The 22,213-nt window shown below is 39.8% G+C and overlaps 1 protein-coding gene across 9 annotated transcripts in view; it reads left to right on the top strand.

Annotated features, from left to right (window-relative positions):
* CLSTN2 (calsyntenin 2) overlaps positions 1-22,213 on the top strand; it is a 405,855-nt gene that overhangs the window by 317,508 nt on the left and 66,134 nt on the right. For 8 of the 9 annotated variants that reach the window (XM_069024914.1, XM_069024917.1, XM_069024915.1 and 5 more), the window contains 2 exons: positions 14,688-14,883; positions 16,477-16,685. In XM_069024914.1, the coding sequence (XP_068881015.1) occupies positions 14,688-14,883; positions 16,477-16,685 (405 nt within the window). Of the gene's footprint in view, positions 1-11,691; positions 11,708-14,687; positions 14,884-16,476; positions 16,686-22,213 lie in introns of those variants that run through there. The other variant, XM_069024919.1, reaches the window with a different exon arrangement.

The following is a 22,213-nucleotide window of genomic DNA, read 5'->3' on the forward strand; positions in this document are numbered from 1 at the left end:
GATTTATAGGTCACAGTACTAGTAACAGTAAAAATAACTTTTAAATTATGCTTTTGAGATCTCCAGTGAATTTACACAGACTCTTGCACAGTTTTTTACACTTACAGTGGATGTGCACTATTGAAACAATAAATGTGTGTGTTGTTCACAGTGGAAAAAGGGATTAATGTTCTGGAATTCCCCCCCAAAATGCCTCATTTGCAGCTGTCACTGGGCATTATTGTGCTTATTTGGTTCACTTCCAGCTGTAAAAACAGAGAACACTTTCCTGAGGCCAATGGAACAATGCTATGAATAAACTGATATGAGAGAGATCTAGTTCATCACTAAAACCACAAAAAAGTCATTATCAGTTCTTTTACCTGATTGCCTTCTACCCAGAATGTAAAACTGTGAAAAAGAAACACTGATTGTTTAATAAAACACTTGATTCTTCTTCTTCCCCCAGCACCTTCTGCTGCCCTGTCCCACAAAACAAAAAACCAAAAAAATCCCCAAACAAACAAAAACCCAAACCAGACCAAAAAAACCCTAAAAAAGAAAAAAGAGGGGGAAGGGGTTCTCTGAAATCACTGCCTAGTGCAGGGGGCAGTGGTGTAAGCAGCTCGTGTACCTAAAGGTTTACACATCTATTCCACTGTGGAAAGGAAACCAGAAGAAACCATTCCAAAGACCAAGCAAGCCTAGCACATGATTAAAGTTGTAGTCGCTCCGTGGTGACTACACTTTCCTGATGTTCAGGGGCAGATACCAAGGGTTCGTCTCCTTTCGAGCCAGGAGGTTTTTGTACGTTTGGGTTTCATTAGTATTTTCCCACCTGCTCTCTGCAGTGCACACATACTCACACACCTGCTCTTCTGAGAATTCCCAGAATTCTGGAGAAGAGAGGAGAAGGAGCTTCTGCTCTGCCTGAAGTGGGCCAAATGTGTTCCTTTCAGACTTCATCACACACTTATGCCAGTGCCACAACTGGGAAGCTTTTTTTACCCCATTTGCAGAATGTGGTTTGTAGATGTAAAAGTTGGCACACTGGGTAATTTGAAAATCACAACTTGTGAAAAACGAGAAGTGCTTTAATAACTTGCCTTTCATTATCATCTAATTCATCAGACCTATAATACTCAAAATTCTTAAAGGGTTACTCAGCTGCATATCTCTGTACTATTATGGCTCTTTAAGCCATAATGGTACATAATCTGCTAAGTGAGCTGTCATTGATTAAGTAATTTTGACAGCCATAATGTTGTGATTATGGAGCAGCACTGGGAGGATGATGAGGGTGGTTGCTGGGGTTTTTGCCAGCTGAGGCTGCTTATTTTTCATTAACCACAGAACTGGTGTTAATGCATTTTTGGAGTGTTTGAAGAACTTCACTCAGGTGAGACTTACCTGCTTGAGAGCACCCTGTTTCTCTGGGTTCCTTCTGGTCCCCAGGAGAGCACCCTGCCCAGAGAGCCATGCCAGGGAAACAAGTGCGTGTGCAGGTGGCCTATTTATGGTTCTGAATCCCAGTTGTTCCCAGGTGTTTGCTAGGTTTTGTGAGATGGCCCCATTGTCTCATGGTGTGCAGCTCTGCCCTGCAGACAAGAGCCCTGGCACAAGCATGGCTAATTTCCTGTATTTCTTCATTCCTAGGAGTTCTTAAAGCAGTACTTTGTTTGTCACTCTGTTTCATTATTTTCCTTTGTACTCAGTTTGCAACAAATCACAAGCTTTTTTAAACTGTTACATGTATAAGTTCAGCCCAGTCTTACCGAGACAAAATGTTCTAAGTATTTAATGAGAATAAAGATTCCTTGGGCTCTCACTGACAACTGTTCGATCCCTCTGTGTCCAGATTATGCCCTTAAAGACACTTGTACAATTATGTTATTTAGCTCAAATACGATCATGACAGCCTGGTCTTTAGGCTTTGTAACCACCTGCAATTTCCAGTGAATTCCTGAGGAGCAGCATTTACTCAATACATCTGGAAATGAGTTTTTCAGTAAACAAGGCTGCTAATGATGTGTCAGGAGAAGCGTGATCCTGGTCACTCAGTGCGAGTTGTGTGCTGCAGGGCTAAGAGGAGAGGAGACTCTCAGTGGCATTTGTGTCCTCAGAGCAAGAGGGGTGACCTGGAGTGAAATAACCCAATCAGTACAGATAGCACAGCCATTATTGATCATTCCTAGAAGACAGCTTTGCACCATATTCACTGAGAGAAAATACCACTTTTTAAATTAAATTAGAATGTTCAAAGATATATGGAATAAAAGCTGATAGAGAAGCTGCTTTCAGCCTTGACAAGCAGTTACTCAGTTCTTCCTTCCAAAAACACATCTGTCACCCAAAAATTCAGGTCTGTAAATGGCTGTTCTAAAAACTGTGTCGACACAGTGCTTGCTTCCCAGGGCTAGAGCTGAGCATTCACAAAGGAGTTCTGCCATAGCCAAATGCTGTTTGACCACTTGTGAAAGTATAAATGCAAATGCCATAAATGTTGTTGAGTGGTAACCACAAAACCGGCTTTGAATTAACTTTACATCTTGATAAAATACTTTGTGTTTCCGACTAGATATATTCAAATTAATATTATAATTTACTTCAGAAACTGCAAATATAATTTGTTTCTTTACACTGCTGTGGAACAGTTAAATAGAAACTACATCGATATTTATTTGTGCTTTCGGAATCACTGGAATGATTTATTATTGTGGAATTTACATGGTGTTACTTTTTTATTGCTTTATATTGCACATGTTTGGTTTTAATAGTTGCATCCTTCATTCCATTAATTTCAGATTAAAAATTAAATTGCAACTGAAGTTCAGCCATAGCTCCTAAAGCATAAAAAATAAGCTTTGGTCTTCACTTTCTAGAATGAAAGTGGGGGTGGAATACAGACTAAGTAGAAAAAAAATCTCTTAGCAAGAACTGTGATGTTATTCATAACAGCTGCTGGTAACTGTGAGATCTGTGTTCATTTCTGTACTACAACCTTTAGTTTTATTACACTTTGGTTTCCCAAGGTTAATGTAGCCTTTAGCAATTATGGATTTTAGCAGCACTCAGCAAGGGATTCCTTTTGCCATTGATATCAATGCAAAATTTGTAAATAATCAGTAAGACCCAGGTTGTACTTTTAACTTCAGCTCTGTTTTCAGATAGTCTTTTTTTTTTTTTTTTTTTTAATGTGGTATCTCATTTGCTCAAAAAACATACAGAACTGTTCAGAACTTGGGAGTTCAAATTTTAAAACATTAAAAGGGTTTGCTATGCAAAGACTTATGTCTATACTTAAATCCAGACCTCTCAAAACTCCCACAGAAGTCTTAACTCTTAGGGATGCAAAATATGCCAAAAGAAAGAAAGATTTTAAGTAATTTAAAGGAATAGGTCGTAAATTTGCAGATATTTCAATGTAGAGATGAAACTGAAATATGTAGCCACAACATGGTTTGTGTCATGTTGGATTCCATCGAATTCAGTCCACTTCCAGAGTTTTTGTCATTCCCTCAGGACTTTAGTTTTGCACTTGCAGCAGGGACTTACTCAAAGGCTGAACTGAGGCAGGTGATGAGGGAGCAATGACCCTGTTACATCCCCTGACACTGAAATGTTTGCAAGACCACACATGCTTTGAGGACAACAAATCCAGGGATTAGAAATTCCTAGAAAGTCCAAATTCACATACAGTAGGAACTGAATCTGATGGTGAACTCCCAGGCCCACTGCAGCCTGTGACAAGTGCTATGTGTTTTCAGGACTGGCACCCCCAGTTTCTGACGTGTGAGGAAACAAGGAAGAGTAATTTTTCTAAAAGTTCACAAGCACCTCTCAGACTAACACAGCCAGAATTGGGCAGCAGACGTGGAGCAGAAGTCAAAGAGAAAGAGCAAAGTCATTAAATATTTGCAGTGGAGCTGGCAAAAATATGGTTTATCAAAAATATAATTGTACCTAAGTAGAAGCATTTTGTGGATTTTTTTATATTACTGCCATTTCTGCAGTGGTGAGGGGGTTTTCGAGAGGACTGAACTTTCTCTAAAAACAACTATTTTGACACAGCTCAGTTTCACGAAAAGTTTCAAATAGTTTTTAATTTCACATTGGGGAAAAAAAAGCTAACACCATCTTCAAAGCTGCTGAACAACACCATTTCTGTCGTCTGTGGAGTTCCTGCTCAAGAGGGCAAGAAATAGGATAACATCTAAGAGATACAGCAAATAAATAGGGTTTTTCAGTGGGTTAGATGATAAAAAGCACAAAAAAAAGTGCATGTTGAGATTACTGTGGCTTTGAATTTGCAGTTTAGAAAGCAAAGCTCTTTGCATTGCTGAATAATTAATGTGAGTAAGATATCCCAGTGTAAAATCTTAGAAGGGACAGAGCCCCTGTTTTTACAATGGAGTTCTTAATGGCTGTCCTGTAGCTTTAGTCTCAACACAGCTGCAGTTCATATATCCATTAGAGTTATTTTCATGTCAGTGAGAGTATAAAAACCTTAATCTAAGTTTCCATACAGGAGAAGTTACTTTGTGCTAGTACTGACCATACCATTCCATGAAAGAGCTATGTCTTTGCTCAGTCAGAGATTTCCTGGAGCACAATCCTCCCTGCCATTATAAATACTGTGCCATGGGTCTGTGCTTCTGGAATTGCTTTGGTGGCTGGAGTCCCATCTGAATCATGGAATGTATCAGCACCTGTTAAGGTTGGCAGTCCTGCATTGAGAAACAAGGATCTTACTAAACTCTGAGTAGGAGTTCATCAGAGTCTCAGAAAAATCTGGGGTTTTGCAGTGCTTAAGCATTTGTGCTGCTATTAGGAGAATGAAAAGCTGAGAATAAGGAGTGAAATACCAAGTAGGAGTTGCCCAAGGGCAGCTGGAAGTACTGAGGTAGTCAGCTCACACAGCTCAGGTTCTCACACCTCTCATGTGTCAAATACTAAGCCTGAGCAGGTGAAGGCAGCTCAACACAAAGTTGTGCTGGGGAGTCTTGGATTGCTGTGTCTGAAAGCAGGTGTCCTTCTAAACTGCCTGTGAGTGACACAGCACTGCAAGCCTTTTCTGCATAAAAACACAGACATTTGCTGTCTGCCTGAGCTCTGGTCAGTGGCTGGAGCTGTCTTGTGGGTTGTTGGGCTGGTGGTGAGCAACCTTGGGCTTAAGACCAGCGCAGTATAAAAAGGCACTGACGTTTCTCTTTATTAAGGTGTGGTAGGAAATATTAAACTAAACAGAACAAAAGAGGAGGAGACTGTGAGGCTCAGAGGAATAGGATGAACAGAATATATTTTTTTAGAAATAGAAAAAGCAATTCTAAGTGTCCAAACAAATTAGAGTACAGCTGATCTTCTAGGGAGATGTGCATTTACTTTTTCCTTTGATGAATTTTGTTATCTTTGCTATGTGATTTCCATTCTGATAAAAAGCTAGATGCTATAATTTTGACTGTGTTTCTTTTCATTTGAGATGATGCTTTGTAGCAGAAGCATTTGTGTCCAAAGTAACTCATCTTGTCTAGAGATCCAGTCCAAATTATGACTTTACAGGAGGAGCTGAATATTTCAGATTGTTTAAAGACAGGCAAGTGGAAGTAAAAACAAATGAAAAAAAGCCATGATCAGGAGGAACCATATGGTACTCTTGTAACAATTAAACTCAGTGCTCTACTTTGCTGCATGTCTACAGGATGCACAGACTAATCCCTTGTGTCCAGGCTCCATGCCAAGATTAAATTAATGTTCCTAAATTTTTTATTTAATCTGCTTCTGTAAGAAGAGGCCACAGCAGAGTAAATAACTAAGTGAAAACTTGAGGATGTGTGAGCACTTTATCCCTTTCCTAACCTCTCACTCAAAGCCTTGTCTCTCACGTGTGTTCTTGTGGGCAAAAGGTGGAAGAGTCCTGAGACACCTAATGCATCTCTGACATTTTACTGTGTGTGAAAGCAAGAGTTTAGGAGCCACTGAAAAGTTCCAAACTGCATACTCTCCCTTTGAACTCATTTCATGGGCTGCCAATGCCGTGGAAGCTCCACAGTTATTCAAAGGCATAATACTGGAACTATTTTATGGTTGTTATTTTTGCAGGACATCCCTAGCTCCTAATACTTGCCTCTCTGGTTTGCATGGTTGAGTCTGCTGTTTAAATTATGTCCTAGCCAGTCCAAAGTTCCTGGTTTAGCTCTCAAGTTAGAGCTAGTTCATGCCTTTGATTCAAAAGAAACAGAAAAACTGATTGATCATTCACTGTGTGCTTTGAATTAGCTAACTATGCCCCAAAACAATGCCTTTAAAATTATTCAGGGAAATAATAATTTTAATAAATTCAACATCTTCTAAGCTGCTATATCTCAGAAATTGTCTGCCTTGATATAGGGCCCAAGGGAAAGTAGTTTAATTAAAAAGTAAGGTTTTTTGTCAGTCTGCCGACTCCTCTGCAGACTAAACAGCTGCTGATTTTCTACTCTGAGTGTGACACGGTGATGTTCATTTTCTTATTTATCTCTGTGTATCTCACAAGGGAGCCAAATCTAGCTGATCATGTTGGAGCACCTATCCTGCTGCAGGAAATATTTTTGTTAGGTTTGCCTGCAGGACTGAAGGAATTCTGTAAGCAATATATATTTGCTAGCCCACATTCCTAATTCTAGGTCTCTATTTCATTTGAAGATCTTAGGAATGTTATACATCATTAGCTACTTTCACATATTTTATTAGCATTTGTTCTTTAACTGCTCAGTAATACTTAGTGGCAGGAAATTATTGCAAGCATAGTAATAAGCTTTTTAATTTTATGTGCAGACGTAGGTCACTCTTTTAGAAATAGGTCTACTTATTTTTTTTAAAGGATATACACAGTAAATTGGGTCAGGGCCTCATAAGGCAAGTTATCTCCTATTTGTCTCAGTGTAGACCTCACTAATCTAGAGGTGAAATAGCTTCGTGACCCATCTCCCAGACACGAACATGGAATTAGGGCAGTGGGAGCATCTGGGCCTCTGTATTTCCTGGAAGAGAAGTGTCTGAAGCAAAGTGTGGTGTTTGATCTGCTGCAGCAGCAGGAAAGCTGCAGTTACAATAGCAAATGTTGCAGCCTCAAGTGAGCACTACCCAAAGAATGCAGGCTATGTGTGAAGAAAACGACCCAGAGGTGTTTGTGATTGTTATTGACACCTGTGAAAAAGGAGAGCAGAAAATGACCCAGTTGGGAGCTGTGTAATTATGCTTCACTTGGCTCCTGGAGGATAAAGTTCCTTTTATTAATGTGCTTTTTCCACAGGCTTAACTACACGGTTGCAGGATTAATTTTTCAAATAATTTATTATAATGTGGTATTCTAAAAAATGCCAAGGCAAATATTTCTTAGGGATACTCATGTAACTTTTGAAGAGACTGTACTGTGCCCTACAGCACTGTAACTAAATGGAACAGCTGTTCCTGTGTGCTGAGTGCATGGTTGTGTGACACTGGATGCACTCCTGAATCCATGGGATACTTCCAAACACAACACTTGAGGCTGACAAAAGCCTTCCATTGGTGCTGGTGGGTGTGGAGCTCCACACATTGATTATAAAACTATACTTTTTTGGTACTCTTCTTAAAATCACACTCTCTTGCTTTTTTTCTCTCTTGAATCTTGCAGATTTCAGAAAGAATAAGAGAATAAGAAGTGTTTGAAATTATTTGCAATAGAGTGTTAATTTGGTAAGGGTTTGATTGCTGGGAGGAAGGAATAACAATATTTTATGTTTCTATGCTTTTAGAAGGTGTTTGTGAAAGGCACAGTCAGTAGTTAATTAAGCACATCTTTATGTGCACAAACATTTATCTCCTTGTTATGTATTTTTCTAATCCACCTCAGTGTTTATTGCAGTTTTCAAATAAACATCTATCAGTTCTCCCTCATTTGAGGTGGAGTGCAGACCTGAGTGGGATGTGTTGCGCATCTCAGCAGTGGGGGATTCCAACAGAGCAGTGTGGTCAGATATCTCACTAGAATCACAGTTTGTCCAGAAAAATCACACTTTTTAAGCAAGATTTATGTAAACAAAATTGTAGAGTAGGGAAACTTATTGTGGAGCCAGGAGGAAACCCAGATATCACTGCTGCTTTATGCTGCCCACAGAAGTATCTTTTTATCCTGAGCAATTGGCCCCTTCTTCAGTAGAAGGATGAAGCCTGGTTCATTTGGTGCGAGCTTATGGCAACAATGAATTACTTGAAGTGCAAGTGCAGTTTCCTCCTCTTCCAGTTTCAAATCCATGGAACAGGAAGGGTAGCAGTGGATTTATGCTCTTGCTTTGCAGAGCGTGTTGCCCATAAAATTAGATATGAGGAAATAATAAATTTTGGTGTTATATTAAGGCATGAATACCTCCCTCTGTTCATGATTTCAGTATTGCTTCCTGGAATTTAGTATTTCAGTATGAGTTTAATAGCATGGACTTGACTGAACTGGAAAAGCATATGCAGTAGTTACTACCTTATTTTTTTTTCCCATCCTTACAGATATTTCATATCTCTAATTATTATTTTGCCTCCCTTTCCCAAAAAACTGCCCTTTCCTCCTTCAAAACATAACCTTCTGCATTCTGTAATTATTTAAACAGTAGCTACAGCCTGTGATAGAAAAACTTGTCAAAGCTGTAAACCTTCCCAGTGAGAGTCACTCAAAAGGTCACCAGCTCTGCACTGTAGGAGGTATTTGCAGGATTCCAGCAGAGAAACTTGTATACAGCTGTTATTGTGGAAGGCTGGATTAAAAAAACCCCAGAGAAACAGCACCCCCTAAAAAAGTTATTGGTAAATCTGACATTGACAGCATGCCGTGGTTCAGTGCTGTGTTTCTGAGAAAACAGCAAATTGAGCAGTGTCCCAGCTGTGGTGCTTATTTTCAGGTGTCCATCCAACTGCCAGGAGAGATCTTTGCTGATAAATTTTCCAAGAACAGCGTGCCTGTGTTTGGATTTCCATCCACATGTAAAGCCTTAAAGATTCAAATTTGATTCATGCTGAGAGTACTTCAATTTTGTTTACAAACTTTTAGTTAGAACAAGAGGAAAGTCATGCCACAAGCAGATCCACATGTTACATAAAATTCTTGGAAGCCTACTGGTGGCATGTAGTACATGAAGAAGATTCATTAGTGTGGTGGCTGTCAGATACCTCTGACTTGATGGATCCATGGAGCTGAATTAAGTTCTTGAAGGACACACCTAAGGAAAAAGCAGTGTTACTGTCATTGCTGTGCAAAGCTTTAGAGGTCACTGTAACACCTTGATCGTGGCATTTCTGTCTGTCCTTTGAATCAAAACTTGATACGCATCTGTCCTGAGCAGGGGTTTTGTCTCCTTCAAGGTCGGACTGGATGTGCCATGTGGTCCTGGGGCTTTGATTCTTAGGCACTTTGGGATCTTCCAGGGACCCTGTGCTTATCTCAGGAAGTATAAAACAGCAACCTTAATTTTAAATGAAGGATTATCTATGTTGATATGCACGTCAGAGAAAAACACACATGGAAGTGTAATAAAAGGCTAGAGAGTAATAAAATTAGAACAGGATATGAATGTAAAGGAGTGATTTTGTCAGCAGCAAACTAATGAAGCCTGCTTTCCTAGACGTTTGAGCTTCACGTTTGATTTACTGCTACTGAAAAGGTACAAGATAGAATTGCAGCTTTTCTTCTTGTTGAGCTTTTAGAACACTTTCGTGTGTTCTGTTTGCTGTTTAGTGAGATGTGACCTCTTTGTCACCCCTATGCTTTTTCTGTAGCATCTCTGTATTGTGGAGCTGCATCATTTCATAGCACTTGAGGGAAACAATTCATCTCTTTAAAATGTAGTTGAAGTTAACAAATGGTCTCAGGAACTAATCCATGTGAGTACGTCACCACCCAGATGTGTTCTGGACACGACATTGTAAGCTCTGTTCCGTAAGGAATCATGGGATTGCCTAAGCATTCAATTATCACTAAGGTTGGAACGACCTTTAAAATCATTGAGCCCAGCATTAACCCAGCACTTCCAAGCCCATCATAACCCATGTCCCTGAGTGCCACATTTCCATGTCTTTTGAATCCCTTCAGGGATGGTGATGCCACCACTGGCCTAGGCAGCCTGTGCCAGTGCCTGTCCCACACTTCTGGTGGGAACATTTTTCCTAACATCTAATCTAAACTTGCCCTGGTGCAACTTGAGGCTGTTTACTTTGCCCTATCACTTATTACCTTGGAGAGGAGACTGACTGCCATCCCACTACAGCCTCCTCTCAGGCAGATGTAGAGAGCAATGAGGTCTCCCCCGATCCTCCTTTTCTGCAGGCTGAGCCTCTCCAGCTCCATCAGCTGCTCCTCATCAGACTCGTGCTCCAGCCCCTTCCCCAGCTCCATTCCCCTCTCTGGGGAATGTCTTTCTTGCAGTGGGGGACCCAGAACTGGGCACAGTATTTGATGTGTGGCCTCACCAGTGCTGAGTACAGGGGGACAATCATTGCCCTGGTCCTCCTACTGGCCACACCATTGCTGACACAAGCCAAGCGCCACTGGCCTTTTGGGCCACCTGGGTACAGCTGGGTCCTGTTTAGCCACTGTTGACTGGCACCCCCAGGTCCTTTTCTGCTGGGCACTTTCCGGCCACTCTACCCCAGCCTGGAGCACTGCAGGGTTGTGGTGGCCTAGCACTTGGCCTTGCTGAACCTCAGCCAACCAAGTGAAACAGCATTTGGTGATTCCTGATTCACATACAACTGCGGCCTTTTCTTAACTATTGATGACGGTGATGAAATATCAGAGATCCCAGCTTTCCATCTGAAGTCTTCAGTATTCTTGGTGTAGTGAGGGTTGAGGAAGTAGCAAAGGGAGCTGTGAAAGGCCAAATAAGCATGCAGTATTTTCTAATAATGTCTGAAATTGATTTCAAGTGAGTGAGGCTGTGTAGTTATTAAAGAAGTAACACTGAGGATTATTATTTCTACTGAAAGAAGTATGAATTTGGTGTTTCATGTAAAAGGCAGTAATTTGCAATACAGTTTTATTGATTAAGGATTATAATCACTAAATCTTGCACGTAAATGTGACTGAATGTGAAACATTGTCTTTATCAATTTCCAAACAGTGGATAAATTTGTTGGTTATGTTTCAGAAATTATGAACCATTAGTAGCTTTTTTTCAGGCTATTGCAATTTTTACAGAGAAAATTATATCCTTATTATCCCTGCAGTAGTAACATATGGATCTCTACCAAGGCTTTCAAAATTACAAGAATGTAAACTTCAAAATTAATAGGTGCTTATGGCTAATGCTAGTCTGAATGATTTGAAGAAAAAATGTGTCCAGAGTTTAGTTAAAATATGCATTAAAGTGAAACTCTCAGCAGAGTTCAGCTGGAAGCCCGCAGGATGTGCATCCTGGCCTGGGAGAAGAGATATTTTCCCTCTGCCCTGGAAGTTGCTATAGGATCTCATGAATATGCTTCTACCTTTACATGGTGTCACCATCTTATCCTTTTTTTAGCAATTCAGTTCTACCACCTCTTCCATGGTCACAACATCCCATATCCACCTGCTCCCCAACCCATTCAAATGAAATGAAGAAAAAAGCACAGAATTTTGCTGGGTTGTCTGTTGGGAGAAAAACAATGTCCCGATTTGTACTCTCATTATTTCAGCCTTGCAAAGGAGAAGGGGGGAAGGTGGTGCCAAGGTCCTGCAACTTCAGTGGTGAGTCTGAGTAGGAGAGAAACTCTTGTCTCCTTTTCCTCCAATGAGTTACAAAACCATACTTACCTAAGCTTGGCACAATTCTCATTGGCATCATGTTGGTCTGAGGTTAGCTCAGCTGGGTTGAAATGAAGTCCTGTAGCTCTATTTATTAATGAGAAATAGTATCTGTTACATTTTAAAGACACTATTTATAATGGTTAGTAATAGTAGTTCCATGTATCTGTCAATGGTTGTGTGTCTGGCAGTGGACCTTACTTAATTTTCTGCTTTGTTACAGCTCTTACAACTCTGTTATCATTTCTACTTGCAATACAGCCCTTAAGACACCTTTTAAAAAACATCACGATCCTATACATTTTAATTTTCCACAGTGTTAACTAATTTCTTTGGAAACAGCAGTAGAGCCCTTCTTTTGAAAAAAATTCTTATCCAGTTTTTAAAAACATTTGCAGTTGTTTTCATATAAGCAGGTTTCTGTACCCACATTCTGGAAGTCAGTGTGGGTTTTTTTGGTGTGTGTTTACAAATATCTCACCATATCCAGGCAGCTGTCATTATTTTATCTTTGGCAAATGGGAATATGGAGACAAAATTAGAGTTATATTCAAAGCTGGAGCATCTCGCATAGGAGCGGGATATAGAGACTTCTAAAATATGTGATGAAAACTAATTGGAGCATGTGCTGCTTCTATGATTGCTTTGCATTAGGGCTCTGCCTTTGGAGAGGAAAAAATGATAAATATTTAGATAAGGGCTGAGAGAACTTTTTTCTGCCCAGAGCTATTTCCGTTTTTTAAGAACGGTAGCTTGGATGTCTGCAAATGCTGTATGGTTTGCAATCAAACAGTGGATCAATAAAATAATAAACACAAACCACAGAAGTTAGGATTTCTGTTGATGGATTGTGCATCTCGGGAAAACTTCATTAAGAAACTATGAAGGCCAGTCTTCACAGAACATAGCAAACAGTATTTTCCATTAGACTTCCCATGTTTGCACTGGCTTATTTTGTATTCAATTAAAATAACACTGAAATCCACAATATCATTTTAGATGAATGTTTGTTTTGTTTTGAAGTTACAAGGAAATTAGAATAATTTTTTTCAAAGGTTGTGTTTGACAGCAGTGGGATACAAACTCAGTGAACAGTGCCCATGGTTAAAGCTGAACAAGCTGCTTCACTTCAGCCTTCTCTTAATCTCATGCTTTGGTCCCTGTGCACAGTTTGTTACCATTGTGCAGCCTGCTTTTATGGATGTGCAAAGTGTTAGTCTTTTTCAAAATCTGATTCTTGGGGTAAAGTCCATTGCTTCTTCTGTAGCCCAAATATCTGAGCTCATTGAGGGTGAACAGCAGAGTGATTGGAAAAGAGCACAGCTTTGTCCTGGGAAACTCCATGGCCCTTTCACACCCCTGGCAGGAGGGGATGCAGCAGGAAAATGTCCAAGCAAATGCTTGTTGGACGTTTTCAGAGCCTCATAATTACCAAAACAACTGTGTGCTGGTCCTATAAAGACATTCATAGGATTGGTTGCAATTTTCAAGTGTGGGATTTGTCTGCCTAAATGCCAGTGGACGTAGCTGAGCAAAGCTTCAGCTCCTGTGGTCATAAAGGGAAGCCTGTGTGATGATAGTTGAGGGAATATTCTAAAAATCCTGTGTTTATACCTCAGTGTACCTAATTCCCACCCTCCCTGCACATGCACCCTTGCCATTTTTTATTTTTCACACGTAATAGGAATTACGAGCCTCAGCACTTTTTATAAACTCACTGTCTGCTCTCTTTTGCAAAAATAAACAATATGTTGTAATAGAGAAAGAGGAGTCTGGCCTGAATTAGAGGTCATAGATTCAGAGTTAATTTAGAATTTGGCACTTGGCTCAGCTATGATTGGCAAGGAGATTTCCAAAAGGCTGCAACTGTAAATTGGAAATAAATGGAAAAGGATTATGTGAGTGGGAGACCGCTTTGAATCTATAATGCATGTCCCGAGACTGACTTGCTCATAAAAGAGCATGTGTTTAATGTGTCATAAAAATATTTAAGTCACATTGGTCTTTGTATAAATATTTCATTTTTAAAGTTGGATTCTGGAATGGTTAAAAATGAACTCGGTGTGCATCCTTGCTATCAGTATGATGGATAAAAAAAGGAACACCAGAAACTGGGTCTTTTTTCCCTTTCCAGACTCATATTCTCACAAGATTCTTTATGTTGTCTTTTGTGACCAAGTCGATTTTTTTTAGTCCTTGCTATATCATCTGTTTTGGTCTATAGTACTCCTCTGAGAGATGCTATGGATCTATTATATTAGGAAACAGTTTGGAGGCAGAGTGAGCTACTGCCAAGAAGGCATTCATGTATGAGAGTGTGAATGTGGGTGGGTGACTGAGATGTCCAAAAGGGACACTCGTCTGTGTTCCTTCAACTACTTCTGTTCCAAAGATGATGTATGTCTGTAAATAAAGCAGGATGTATTTTGAATGTGCCCATGTTCTGCACCATTAGATTTTTCCACTGTTGGGAAATAAACTGCAAGAATCTTCACATCTGCTACCACCTGGCAGCTCAAGTGGCTCAAGGAACAACAGCAGTTAAAAAAAGACCACCTCTGAAGTATTATCTATTTTTCTTTTTGCTATTTTCTTTAAATAAATACAGTCTCTTAATTCAGCTCAAAAATAACTTAGCGCAGCGTTGCTGTTGGTACCATATGGGATGGCCTCTGGGGCTTTCAGAAACCATTTAGTACTGACAGAGGAAGAGGGAGGTGTGTGCCTGGAGCTGCACTCAGCGCATCCCACTGCACAAGCACCTGCTTAATGACCCTTTTGGATGCATAATGACCTGCTGCCTGAGTCTGTATGTCCCCCCTCTGTAACAGCAGGTGAAATACAAATGAACTTTGCAGGTGCCACTCCAGTGCATAAGACTTAGACCCCCCCAGTTATGATTGTTTTGTGCTGTTCCTCACAGGTGAAATATGTGCTTTTAAAATCCATGGGCAAGAAATGCCCTTCGAGGCTGTTGTGCTGAACAAGACATCTGGAGAAGGTCGGCTTCGAGCAAAGAGTCCGATTGACTGTGAACTGCAGAAGGAATACACATTCATCATCCAGGCCTATGACTGTGGATCAGGACCAGGTGGAACAAACTGGAAGAAATCTCACAAGTAGGTGAAAATGAGGAGAAATATTCTTTTGCTTTGGCATACATTTGCTCTACATTACATTATTGTTAGGTAGAAAGCAAATACGATGAACCATTGTTGCAATATTCTACCCATTTTTTCATTCCTTTTTCCTATTAGAAAATATATTCCTTTTTGTTTGCTTCAGTTAAAGCTTTTGACAGGATCCCGGTTCAAATGCATCTCAGTTTTGGTTTATATTTTCCATTCTTGCTTTCGTGTTGAATACATTCAGGCCATAGAAGCTGGCTTTCGATTGATAGTCACAATTTTTAAATAGGTTTTCTCTCTGTTCATCCCATTTCAAATGGTAAGAAAAGAGGAATCATCCCATTTTTTTAGTATATTTATGTCAAATGCTGAGTAGTGTCACATTTGAACAGAGTGTCTCTGACCTCAGCTTTTGGACAGTGAGTCTCAGAGGAACTAAAATCCTCTGGAGTACATTGAAGGTCAGAAGGTGGTACTTTTTACCATGGAGCCAATTCCCTGCATAAGCTTAGGTGATGCAGTGCCTTTTTTCCCTTTAAATTCATGAAACTAAGCTCCAGACTATTTGTCATTAAAGATGAATTTAACTCACATAGATGTGTAAGTGCTCTACAAATTGTTCGTTTTGCTGAGAGCCATTATAAGAAATGATTTATAGTGATCATTCTTCCTTTTGCTCACCCAGGACACATGACAATTAAAGATTTAATTAGGTCTATAATGCATGCTGAAGTTTTCAGGATATTTAAAAAGAATACAGATTTAGGGGGAAGCCTGCAATAGCAGATAACCACCAAATCACAGAAACAGGTTTTCCTTCACAATACCAAATTTTAGTACGTTCCCCCCTCTCCTGTCAGTAACAATCTGGTAGAAATCCACTTGTGGAAAATTTTAGTCTAATCTTGACTAAATGAAATGTGGCCCACTGCCACCAGACTTTGTCTGGTAGCACACACACACAGAGCCACGCTCTCTGGGGTCCCAACGTTTACTGTGGCTCTGCCATTGCTCTAGAACATCCCTTCTGTGTCCCTCTGTTCCCCTGCCTATCAAACCAAACAGCAAGCAAATCCTTCCAACAGCAAGGCCTTTAGAGTTTGCTCACTAAGGGCCTTGATGGCTTGTATGTACAGTGTTGTAACTAATTGAAGGATTAGATAATTATCATCAGCAGAAGGTGAGAGCCTTATGTAATATGGAAGAATGTTTGTAAACTGATAATTTTTAGGTGCATATGTAAGACTACTGTGATTTTTTTTTCCTCTCTCTTTGCTTATTTTACCCTGTAATGATATCATTGGCTTTCTGCTGGAGTTCAGTTTTAGGGGCAGATTTTAATAGGGAGCACTGTGAAACCCTCTCCCTATAAGCCAGGGTAATAGACTTTTACCTAGTGCCATATTAAGATACTAAATTAGGCAAATTAAACATAAAAATTCAGTAATATCTCGTTTTAATAGGGGCTTATATAGTTTTCTAGATATGTTTTGTTAGTCTTTTCAAGTGTTTTAAAAAGGAACTATTTGTGAGGTGTCACCATAAACTAATTTTTCTTTTTGATGTTCTGTGTGCCTATTTTAGGGCAGTAGTCCATATCCAGGTAAAGGATGTTAATGAGTTCTCCCCAGCATTCAAGGAGAGCATGTACAAGGCCACTGTGACAGAGGGGAAGATCTACGACAGCATCCTGCAGGTGGAAGCCATAGACGAGGATTGCTCCCCCCAGTACAGCCAGATCTGCAATTACGAGATTGTCACAGCAGATGTGCCCTTTGCCATCGACAGGAACGGTGAGTGCTGGCACAGCAGGGCTGTCTGCAGGAGTGTCAGTGCCTGTTGGGATGAGCTGATCACCTGGCTGGAGAGTGAACTCCAGAGAGAAATCCTGTTCTCATCTCTGAGAATGGAGGAATACTTACACTGAGAAATTCCATCCCTTTTGTCTTAGACTGGGGCAGACAGCGATGCAGTAATTTCCTGTGGAAATTAAGGCACCAGATCAGGTGATACGATTCTTGGTCACTCAGTCCATTCTCCTAATTTTCTCAGATCCTGTTTCCCATCCAAGTGATGTCATTCCCCAGTGCAGCATGTATTCCCTAATGCAGGGTTTATTCAGTGGATTACAGCTAGTCCCATTCCCCTGAACTTCCTGAAGCAGAGCTTGAATATACAATATTCTGCATATGTGTGTTGATAAAACTTTTAGGATCACAGGTCCACAGACCTGCCCACTTGTGGTGCTTCATGAAGTGGATCCATTATTCTGCAGCATGGAAGAAAATGTGCTTTGAAGAATTAGTACAATTTTTAAATTTGTTTGTTGTTTTTAGAGGTCTTTCTAAGGTATATAATTTATATTTTAGGGAAAATAATAAACCATATTAATTTTCCATATGCAGTAGGTTTTGACCTTGGTGGCCCTGTATGTCAGCTTCCTGGAACAGCATAGAACATGGAACTGAGTTTGGGAATGGTGGCTGAGCTGCATGAAAAGTGTGTAGAAGATCCTTTCTCCCATTCTCTGCTTGCTTCCGACAATATAAAATACTTTCCCCAGAAGAAACACCCTGTGTACATAGCCAGCAGTGCTCTGATTTATCTCCCCTAGCAGAAGCATTTAATCCATGCTGTTTGTAGGAGGAGAGTTCAGTTTGGAAGTTAAATCTGATTTTTGGCCAAATTGTAAATTGAAAGCATGCATGGAGCTACAGTTTTCTCTGAGCAGTCATTTTCATGTTGGGATGTTTTATAAAATCTTTTTACCCTGTTCAAAAGTTATTCATCTGTATTTGTGCAGCTCTTGCACAATGCACAGATGAGCATCAGAAGACAATAACCTGTTACATCAATAAATTGTACTGACTTTGGGGAAAAATCCATCTCATTATCACTCGCTGGGATGCAAAGGTATGGTATAGGAAGTGCAATCATGAGGAATATGTTTGTGTTTGGGTAAATGAGGGCAGCTGGCACAGTAATCCTGAGGATTCTTGAGAATCCAGAGAACTGCACAAAGGATTTTTTACAGCAAGTGGGCATTTGGAAGCAGTCCCTAGAAGCTTTTCCTCTCTGTGGATTTTTATTAACTGTGAGATTTCCCATGTTGTCATAAGAGAAAGTTCTCTACGTCTCTGAATCAATTTTCTTCCATAGCTCCACGTGACTTGCCTGTATGGAGGGGTGGTTACTTACAGAATTCACAGGTTGTTTCATAATTTCCTGCCAGGTTTGTGGCAGATATAAGCGACAGAGAATACCCTGAAATTGGTGTGATACAGAGGAGTCATTTCTACTGCTCGTGTCTTTTCAGCTCCTATCACACAGAGCAGCTGCCTCAGGAGTGATCGTGTCTTTTTGCAGTCAAAACATGATCAAAAGCATGGGAAATGTCAGGAATCCTTGGTTATATCTTTGCCCTCATGTGCCTGGGACCTGCTTTTCAGCAAAGGCAATGAGAAAATCATTGATTTAAACATGACTTTAAAGCCTGCAGTGAATAACTGGTATACGGTTGTAATACTTGCAGTTTCTTGGTCATGAATTCAATTAATATTTTTGATCTATTTGTTCACTAAAAGAGCAGTGCTGCCACAACCAACAGTAATTGCAGTCTAATTTGCAATTTTTAAAGATAATGGTAATTGCTTAAACCCACTGGGATTAGAGACAGAGTTAGAATAGATGGCTACACTTTTATTTTGTGACAGAAATATGTTGTTTAGTTCCAACACATTTCACTGCTGAGAATGTCTCTCTGTGGCAGCTGATATAAACTTTCTCTGGTGCAAATTCTTTGGAAACATGCCCATTTTTGTTCCCTATAGGGTGGTTAAAATAGATGTATGAGATGCCTGGGACTGTCTGTTAATACTGTGCTAATGAGGATTTTGTTAACAGGTTTTTTAGCCATTGTGAAATACAAATCTAGGTTCTTGTGTCTTCTGCAGGTTGTGATTTTTTTACGCTTTTCAGTCACCTACACCTGGAGCTTCATTGCTCAGAAAGAGGATAAGCAGATACCTTAAAATCAAATCTAAATACTGCAGGGGCCCCAAAGATGGAGGTGGAGGTGAATTGTGAGAAAATATGCCATTGTCTGCCCCAGATGGTGGATTTTTTCATGACCAACATATGAAACTAACCCCAAACATAGGTCTGTAAAAAGATGAAGCTATTCTACCAGCTCTATTTCTTTTGGCAGGTCATTGTCTTGTTAGGTAAAACATTTCTTGTCCCTGGATCCATGCATGGAGCATTTTTTGGCCTTGAAAAATTGTATTATGCATTGGGGAACATTTGCAGAAAGGCAGAGAGAGCCCTGCAGGCTGTGTTGGTGCACAGACTGCCTCATCCCCACTCCATGGCAGGCAGGAGTGGGTGGGCACAGGAATCAGCATCAGCTCAGGGGTATTTCCTACAGGTCCTTGTAACGTAGGGACTTTGGGCAGGTAATATAAAACTTCAGAGTTACATTTGGGAGCTCTGGCCCTTGGTATGTAATTTCTTTGTGAATAAAATTACTTTGTGTTCTGAAACTATAGCACTAATAAAATTTACTCTTGTATATGGTGAGCCCAACTTGGAGGGTAATGAACTCTTAGTCATAAAATACAGTCAAGTAAAGGCAGAGGACAAATTTATGCTTTGCTGTGCAAAGATCTGTGATTAAATGTATAAGGCAAAATATGTTTTAAAAGTACTATTGCATTCAGATTAGTCTCATTTTCTCCTTACAGAGAATCCAAATCAAGTCTGTTACTGTATCAATATTGTGTTGGCTTTTTTCAGGTGACAGAAAAATTAAACCACAATGCACAGATCTGTTGTAATGCCAGCAAAACCCATTTCTATTGACATATCTTGTGCTGTATTTGTCAGGGATTATGGTCAGATGATCAGAGAGCTCAGGTATAGATACAAATTCTGTCATGGCTCTGACCTACTCTCACCTAAAATGGGGATGACTCTTATTTGCCACCCACCTCTGGGGAGCACTTCACAAATACGTGTTCAGACTGGTCAATGTGAAGATGAGATAGGGGCCTGTAGGTTTCATCCTGGATAGGACAGGACCTCACAAGGTCCCCCTTTACAGCACCGAGAGCTGTGGTAGGAGCTGTGCAAACTTCATGTTGCCAGAAAAGTAAAGCCAAACTTTATAGCTGAGGATCTGCATTTGATATTTATATATTTATTAAGTGACAGATACTTTCCGTTATCATTTAAAATGAATCTTTTTTACAAGAAGAAATTCTAACCCTTCAATGGACTTAGTAACTGTGGAATTTAGGAGGGAATTACCATATAAAATCAGTCAAGTCTTTCCCCATTCTTGTGACTGCTCCAAAGTAAGGTGAAAGAGCCATAAAAGAGGGATGTCTATATCCATCTATCCCTAAAACTGACCTTGAAGAAACAGAGGTGTAAATGTCTGTGTCCTCAGGAAGGACTTTTTATATTCATGTAGTCACTGATCTGCTTTTATGTTGTTTGAAAATTTGTTATAGCTCTGGGTATTTCCAGGAAAAGGCAGATATTTGGAAGACTGAAAAAAAAATTATGGCCTAATTTTGAACTGTGTAGAAATGTGCTTACTCCTGCCATTAAAATTTTCACTTTTTAATGTTGTTAGTTACTTTTTTGTCTACGGGTGAGATGTAAACAGAAACTTTCAGACTATCATCTCTAAAAATTTAATTAGTCTGTGTTTATAGTGCTTTCCTTCTGTGTCTACTTTTTAATTGTATTGATTAAATTATAAAACCCAAAGAGTCATAAAGCGTCAGAGATAAGAGAAAAAAATTACTAGGAAATCAATAAACTATTGGGTAGCATCTGCAAGTCATCCAAATGACCTTCCAGAATAACACCTAAGAGTTAGAATCTTTGTAGTCCAAATCTGAAATGGCCATAATGAAATGCAGATCTTGGAGGATAGATTTAATGAAATATAAATGTGTTGTAATGATTTATAAATCTTGTAGGACAGTTAATGTACCACACACATTCTAGCAATCTGCTAACAAAGATTTGGACAATTTTGGTTTCTTGAGAATTTTTTTTGCCAATCACAGACTAAAATAATACCAAGGAGAACCAAGTAGGGAAATATAAAGATTAATTTAAGAACTAATATAATGCAGAAAGGATAGAAGAACTGAGCAGACATAAAATCAGTAATGAAGTATATACAGTGGCAGTTTTTCATGAAATCTCTTAGGCAGCCACTAATCAGGCAACTGAAGATAGTAAAATGGGTGATTAGATTGTTTTGTCAATCACTAACTCAAAAACCAATGAAGTAGTTGGTGTCGTTGTTGCAGTTGCTTGTGGGGAGGAAAGAGCTGTGTCCATGACAGGCCTGAAAATGCCTGGCAAGATGAGGTACCCTGGAGAGAGAACCCCAGAGGCTGCAGGACACTGTCCTGTTTCCATATTAGCCTTCAGCAGCTCATTTCGTTTCTCCTTTTGAGACATAAAAATATCAGAATGGCTTGTGCTCCTCTGTGCCTGGCTCAGAACGGGAGGGAGAGAGACTCAGAGTCAACAGTAAATGGGGTATTGGGCCTGACTTATAACTGCAGATGTAAGAGTCTATTTAAGCTACAAATTTTGAGCCTGAAGATGGTGATAAATGCAAAAAGCAGCCTTTCTTCAGGCCTGACCTGGAAAGTTTTGCATCCGTTTAACTTAAACTCCTAAAGTTGGCTTTAATGTAGTAGTAGTAGAAAGAGAAGTGGTGGGCTCTGACAAGGTAAGGAGTGTGCAGCAGAGAGACACCTGCTAAAAGTCTTCACTTGTCAAATTAATGGAGCTTTAGTGAAAGACTTCTTTTAAAAAGTTGCATTTGTTTGCTTTCTCCTGGCTCTCACTCATTTAAGCAAAAAGAAAAAAGAAAATGAAACCCAAATGCCCAAACAAAGCCTAGCGTTTTGTGCCTGAACAAACTTTGGCCAGTATCTGTGGGGATCAGCTGACTGCATTTGACTAAATTCTAGGATTTGGGGGCTGCCCATTTCAAATTTATCACAATCAACTGGATTTTGCTGATCTTTGTTAGGAAGTAGTTATGTGGAGCATTGCTGCAGAGTACGTCTGTTTCTTGAATTCTGGAACAAAAATCCTCATTCAAAGAGATGATAAAACAAACAGCCCTGAGCAAAAGCATGAAATGGATTAAACAGAATGAAGTTTCAACTTGTGCAAGAAATACATTTCAGTGGAAATGGACAGAATTAAAATGCCGGAATTGTTAATAGCAAACCCATACATTTTGCACAGTGCTCTCCTAGTCCTGCAGGAACTGCTCTGAGAA

Source organism: Aphelocoma coerulescens, chromosome 9 (assembly GCF_041296385.1).
Source record: "Aphelocoma coerulescens isolate FSJ_1873_10779 chromosome 9, UR_Acoe_1.0, whole genome shotgun sequence".
Lineage (NCBI taxonomy): Eukaryota > Metazoa > Chordata > Aves > Passeriformes > Corvidae > Aphelocoma > Aphelocoma coerulescens.